This window comes from Gadus morhua, chromosome 13 (genome assembly GCF_902167405.1).
Source record: "Gadus morhua chromosome 13, gadMor3.0, whole genome shotgun sequence".
In the NCBI taxonomy this organism is placed as follows: domain Eukaryota; kingdom Metazoa; phylum Chordata; class Actinopteri; order Gadiformes; family Gadidae; genus Gadus; species Gadus morhua.
In genome coordinates this window covers 28,126,970-28,133,460 of record NC_044060.1, presented here as the reverse complement: position 1 = coordinate 28,133,460, position 6,491 = coordinate 28,126,970, and the positions used below count along the sequence as shown (strand labels likewise).

The following is a 6,491-nucleotide window of genomic DNA, read 5'->3' as shown; positions in this document are numbered from 1 at the left end:
GTGTGTGTGCATGGCCTTGTACTAACCTATTTATATGGCATTCAAATAGGTGGCAAGAATATATATCTCAAACATTACAGGTATATCAAATGTAGATCAGTGAGGTACTCAGGGATTAAAATCAACTTGTGAATTTATTAATTCAACTGATTTAAAAAATACATAATTTGCTACATGTTTTACATGTGTAAGATGAGCCATGCATAATCAAATAAAACAAATCCCTATACCACACACATGGGTTAACATAAAGAGGTGACTTGCATGAGCATAATGACCATCACTTCTACTGAGACAATCACCATGTCTTCAAACAATTGACAACAATAGCACTGTATGTGATCGTGGAATCCATTCATACACCAGGCAGTGTTTGACTCTAACTATAGCATCAAATAGTTATCTTTAACCTAGAGCTCTGGTCCAGACAGTGGTTTGTTACCAGTAGAGCTCTGGTCCAGACAGTGGTTTGTTACCAGTAGAGCTCTGGTCCAGACAGTGGTTTGTTACCAGTAGAGCTCCGGTCCAGACAGTGGTTTGTTACCAGTAGAGCTCCGTTCCAGACAGTGGTTTGTTACCAGTAGAGCTCCGGTCCAGACAGTGGTTTGTTACCAGTAGAGCTCTGGTCCAGACAGTGGTTTGTTTACCTGTCCTTGACCTGACCTGCAAACCTGAACAAATGTCCTCATTCCCCCCAGTTGGGACACTTTGCTCTGTTAAGCTGCTCTCACTCCGCCGCGCGGCAACTCGCCGCCTCCATTCATTCCATGAGGGACGGGCGGCAGAGGGGAGGCGGTTACAACCGCGGCTGTTGGACCAGTAAGCGGTTGCCGCCCACGTGAACGCGCACACACTTTGCCCTACCGCTCATCTTTCCCTGCGCTTTCCCTAACTTTCGGCGCCAGCCGCCCGGCAGCGGCAGCAGTAGCAGCCGCTTTAAGAACGCCTGGCCCTTCCCACGGCCGCGTGAACCCTCCGGCAGCGAGGCGGTTATCAGGGCGGCTGCCGCGCGGCGGTGTGCTTGCAGCTTTAGCGGGCAACTACAGTGGGCAGCTCACTGCTGTGAAATAGATTAATTAATAAATGATGTCAATTAGAGTCCAGCAACGACAGGCACTGAACAACTTACATTTTTTGACATTACATGAACGTTATTTTAATGGTTGCTGCTGTGACAGGTAAAGTAATTAAGAATCAAACCCCAGAATGCTGTATTCTTCAAGCAAAACCAATGCGAATATTTTCACAAGGCACAAATTAGTTACGTTTAAGCAAGGCATTTATTCAGACAAATAAAGCCTAAATAAATAAAGCCTTGTATAAATAAGCAAAGCCTTGTATGAAGTCTAAAGTGCATACAAGACAAATAATCTTCTGACATTCAGCTTGTGTGTGTGGTGTGTGTGTTTGTGTTTGTGTTGACCAATCATTGCAAGCCAATGATTGGTCAGAGTTAAAACATGTGACACCATTTTTCCAGCTAATATAGCAGGGCTGAAGGCTGAGAGAAGAAGCCCTGGAAGCTGTCAGAGAGGAGCCATGGACACTGTCTCTGAACCGGACCCTGGACTCACTATGGAACCTGAGGACTTCTTGAGGAAGTCTTTGGACCCAAGGAAGACCAGCCACAGAAGATTTGGTAGGTGACCTTTTTAGAGCATTTAAAATAAATAAACCACTAAAATAAATATTTTCATGTATTATGTTTATGTATTACTGTATAACTGTGTGTATGAATGTATTACTGTGTAACTGTATGTGTGTACATGTCAATAATCAGGGAATAATAACAAGTATGCTGGAGACCAGTTGTTCTGCTTAAGAGTGTTCATAATTCAACACGAGAGCTACAGTACTTCTGATGTTTCTTCTAGATGGGGAGGGATTCTGCAGACCGTAGGAAGACTGTCTGGACTGTGAATGACAGCCATGAATATATCCCTGTGTACATAACTGTGTGTGTGTGTGTGTGTGTGTGTGTGTGTGTGTGTGTGTGTGTGTGTGTGTGTGTGTGTGTGTGTGTGTGTGTGTGTGTGTGTGTGTGTGCTATTCCTGAACAGCCCTAAAGTCCTGCAGCATTGTCTTGCTGATATTCGGACTGCTGAGTATTCTCTTAATCTCCCTGCAGTTCAGTGAGTCTAAATCATATCATCCTGATTAAAATAAAAATAACAATAGAAGTAAAAATTCTAATATTATTGATATTATTATTATTATTATTATTATTATTATTATTATTATAGGTGTACGTCCTGGCACTCAATGTACACACTTTTGTACGCACTTAATCTACATTGCACATATTCATAGTACTTAATTGTGTAGCATCTGCAGTGGCTGATATCAATGTTGTACACAGGGAATAGGTTAGCCTAGCAATTGTTGGTTCTTGCACTTGGTTATATGAACATCTTTACTATACAGACAGCGATATATTGTTTCACTTTTTAGGACAAATGTACTTATTGTAAGTTGCTTTGGATAAAAGCGTCTGCTGAATGCCCTAAATGTAAATGTAAATAATCACAATAAATGTTATCAATATAAGAATTAGTATTTATATCAATATTAATTGTAAATACATGTTTTCTTTCAGGGGGATGGACTTTGTGTTGGGTTGGCTGTGGGTCCTGTTATGTTAGGATGTCATTCTGTTTTAGAGCTCATATGTTCTATATTCCTCTGTCCTGTCCTAGACTCAGCGACACCTTGGACGGAGGGGAGAGAGCACTTACTGGATGAACTTGGTGAGGGCTTTATAGAAGTTATGAGACTTATTAAATTAATCATGTTATTTCATTCAAAAATACTCTCGGCTTTTGTGATTTATGTTTGAACATCCCTCCTTACATATATATATATAAATATTAGTGGTGGGAATAGATTTTTTTTTTTAATCTAGATTAATTCCAAAATGAATCTACATTAAAATGGCAAACGGCAAAAATCTGTTCGTTTACCTTGACAGCGGTCAATTATACTGGGAAATGGTGATTTATCAAATATTATTCACCGCCGGAAGTTGTGAAGTGCCCATGCAAGTGAACGGAGCATAAACAAAAATAATTGACAGCAGTACGTTGGGAAGGCCCATGCAAGTGAATGGAGCAGTCTACAGCATTGAGAAGAGCCGTGTAATAATCCATAATAATGTAAAGTTTAGAAGTTAAATATTGGAAAGTTGTAGATTAAAATAATATAATTTATATTGGAGTTAATTTGCTAGAAATGTACTTTCAATTTTTATTCAGGTAATCATTTACATATTTATGTTACACAATTATTACATATTTAAATGTTTACATATTTAACACAGTCAGGATATTCTGTTGAATCTGCCTCTCTGATTCCCTCACGTTTACCTCAGTCTAAATTCTAGCTTCTGATTGGTTAGTTCAGGCACGTGATGGGTCCGAACAAGGAAGTGTTTGAAAATAGATTAACGGCGATATTTTTTTTATCGCGCGATAAAAGTTTTGCGTTAACGCAGCCGTTAACGCCGATAACGGCCCACCACTAATATATATAGATATATATATTTTTTTTTTTTTGATTGTCAGGCCAACAGAGCATAAACTGTTAAACTACTAACCAAAATAAAGGATGTCCCCTTGTGGCAGCATGGTGGTACTGCAGGTGTTGTTAGGCTCCTCCTCCAGCAGGGGGAGCAGTAGAGTACAGAGGCGCTGGTCTTTGTTATGCGCCTAATAGAATGAGGTTTACAGTTCTACCTAAGGCAAAGATGGACCGGTTTGATTGAGTCTTCACCAAAGGTCAGGTTCTTAATGTGGTATACTACACAGGGTCAGGACTCTACATCAAGATACTCTGAAAAAAAATTGGTAGGACCTTGTAGGACAGGTTATAATCGCCTTAAGGATATGCAATAAAAAACATGTAAGAGATAATTAGGATGGCATACAAGAAATAACTGATAGTAAGAAGTTAAATTGAATTAACCACAAATCACTTGCATATTTTAAACACAGTTTAGAACATGAAACGATTAACTCTTACTTTGTCTGCGTATCTCCAGCGTCTACGTAGCATCTTTTTCTGCGTTTGCTTTCATTGGTTTAAATTAAAGCTGATTAAAGGTTTGCCTTCTTGTCTGCAAGCTCTGCCCCCGACTTGTCAATCTCCCTGGGAAATCTTTGTAGACACTGCTGTGTTATTCAATCATGTATGAAAAGGCAGGCGAGAATACTGGGTGTGAAACTCCTGGGTCGCCCTCTAGTGGACAGGTGTTGGGATAGAATGAAGGGAGTGTCTGACGCTGCATCTCTAGATCCGTGTTGTAGACGTTCACTCCTCTCCTCCTGGTTTCTTCAGGTTCAGTGATGCTCACGGAGGAGGAGGAGGAGGCCCCCAGCATCACAGAGTTCCACTCTCCTACCCACGTGTTGCCCGTGGGCCAAACGACCCGCTTCACCTGCAATGCCAGCGGCACGCCGGAGCCCACAGTAGAGTGGCTCCACAATGGCCGGCCCCTGGAGATGAATGGCACAGACAACCAATCAGAGGCCTGGTTGGAGAGGGGCTTCCTCTTCGTCAGAGGGGTGAGGTATGGCGTGAACACGGTCTGCTGCATGGCAAGCAACAGCGCTGGCACGGCCAATCACACCGCTGAGCTGCTTGTCTTTGGTAAGTTCTGGATCCAAGGAGAGATGCTTGTTGTTTATGTGTTCATAGCATTGTTGTTGATATATTCATAACATTGTTGTTGAAGTTTTCATAATGTTCTCGAGGTGGGTGTATATATATATATATATACATGCATGTGTGTATATATATGTGTGTGTGTGTGTGTGTGTGTGTGTGTGTGTGTGTGTGTGTGTGTGTGTGTGTGTGTGTGTGTGTGTGTGTGTCACTACATGTTTATACGTGTACTTTTTTTTATGGTCACTTGTGTCACCCCCTGCTTTACCCAAAACGTAGTGAACCCAAAACCGTGATATGAACCGAACCACGAATTCCGTGAACCATTCCCTAATTTTTGTGGGTGTCATGGCGTGACAGAGGTGTTTTTTAAGTCCATTGACGTTTAGTTTATACCGGAAGTAGACAACCAGCCATGTGTGTGGTCCAATGCAGGCCCGGTTCTACGGGGGTGCATAAGCATGCATTGCACCCCTCAAAAAAATGTTTGCACCCTCAATTAAAAAAAAAAAAAAAAAAGAAGATTTTTTTTATATAAATATGATAAAAATAATAAAATATTTGCTCACAAAACAAATTGTAATGAAACTTGTGACAATTTCCATTAAATACCGTTGAGATATGAGCATCCAACATCACTCTGACCGCTCAGTGGTGATCTATTTTTGTTGCCGGAAGCAATTTCATTCGTTTATATGATTAAAAAGACAAACAAATCACAATCTATTGTCAATTATTATTAACAGTACATTTTGCTAGTATAACCGTTGTATAAAGCAATATCACACTCGAGGTCGCAATGTTGTCGGTTTGTCGCTCTATATCAGCGCTGCTGTGATTGGCCGCCGGCTGGCATCGTGTGTCATGCCGGCGTCGTGTGCAAAATGCACGCACCCATATAGTATATGGTGCGCACGGTAGTGACGTTGAACTTCTTCGGCAGCAACAGTTACATATCCGTTGGATATCCAATACATGTATTAAATGTATTATGTTCATAAGAACCCATATTTCTTTTTATTGTATTTATTTACAATCGTGTTAACTTTAAGAGTATTATACTGATTACTTTTGTTCAAAGTTCAAAGTCTGAAAGTGTTCTTTCCTTGTTCAGCTAAAATCTGTTTTATTTTTAAGTGGCAATGTACAATTATTTGTTAGGTCAAATATCCTGCCACAATTTATAAAAAATAAACGTTATTTTTGAAATGCAGTCACATGTTTTTTTTTTAGTGTAGAATTCTGTTCTTTTTTACACCTCACACATCACACAAATCAAAAACCTATCTCATATTCAAAGCTATCGAAGATATCAATAAGCTAATGTTGCAGCTGAAATGTTCCAACATGTCAGTAGAACTACGCAGAAGTGCTTGTCTATGGTAGGAACGGCCTGTGTGTAAAAAAGCGAAGTCTGAACTGAAGCTGGGTAGCTGGTTTTAGTAGTCCTATAGTACTGGTGCACCCCCTGTAATCTCAGATGCACCCCAAGGCATTCTGTTCTGGAACCGGGCCTGGTCCAATGGAACCTAGCCTCAAACCAATGAACAACAAACTATAACTCAGACGTGCAAACTTAATGGACAAGTGTAAGGAATGTGAAATAGGACAGGAATAGGAACTAGAAATCGTACAATTATTGAAGATCGTGTACTTGTACTGCCATTACACACACATTTCACATACTGTGTGTGTATATTAGTATGTTTGTTTATCTATGTGCATGTACGTTTAAGTATCTGTACATAGTTATATGTATGTTTACGTATGTGTACCAGTGGCGGCTGGTGGATTTTTAAAGTGAGGGAGGAAGGACTGCGCGCTTGGTTGCC

General features: G+C 40.5%; 1 protein-coding gene across 1 annotated transcript; it reads left to right on the top strand.

The window, feature by feature from the left end:
* Nucleotides 1-1,144: 1,144 nt before the first annotated feature.
* LOC115556655 (uncharacterized) lies at nt 1,145-4,773 on the top strand. Its single transcript, XM_030373826.1, has 5 exons — nt 1,145-1,178; nt 1,481-1,639; nt 2,061-2,132; nt 2,697-2,747; nt 4,333-4,773. Exons 1-5 carry the CDS (start codon nt 1,145-1,147, stop codon nt 4,713-4,715), a joined length of 699 nt encoding a protein of 232 aa, XP_030229686.1. The 3' UTR covers nt 4,716-4,773.
* Nucleotides 4,774-6,491: the final 1,718 nt, after the last annotated feature.

Coding starts and splice junctions, on each gene's coding strand:
- LOC115556655 (XM_030373826.1), top strand. CDS start 1,145: ATGAACGTTATTTTAATGGTTGCTGCTGTGACAG. Junction 1,640..2,060: donor GACCAGCCACAGAAGATTTG/GTAGGTGACCTT, acceptor ATTCCTGAACAG/CCCTAAAGTCCTGCAGCATT. Junction 2,748..4,332: donor GCACTTACTGGATGAACTTG/GTGAGGGCTTTA, acceptor TGGTTTCTTCAG/GTTCAGTGATGCTCACGGAG.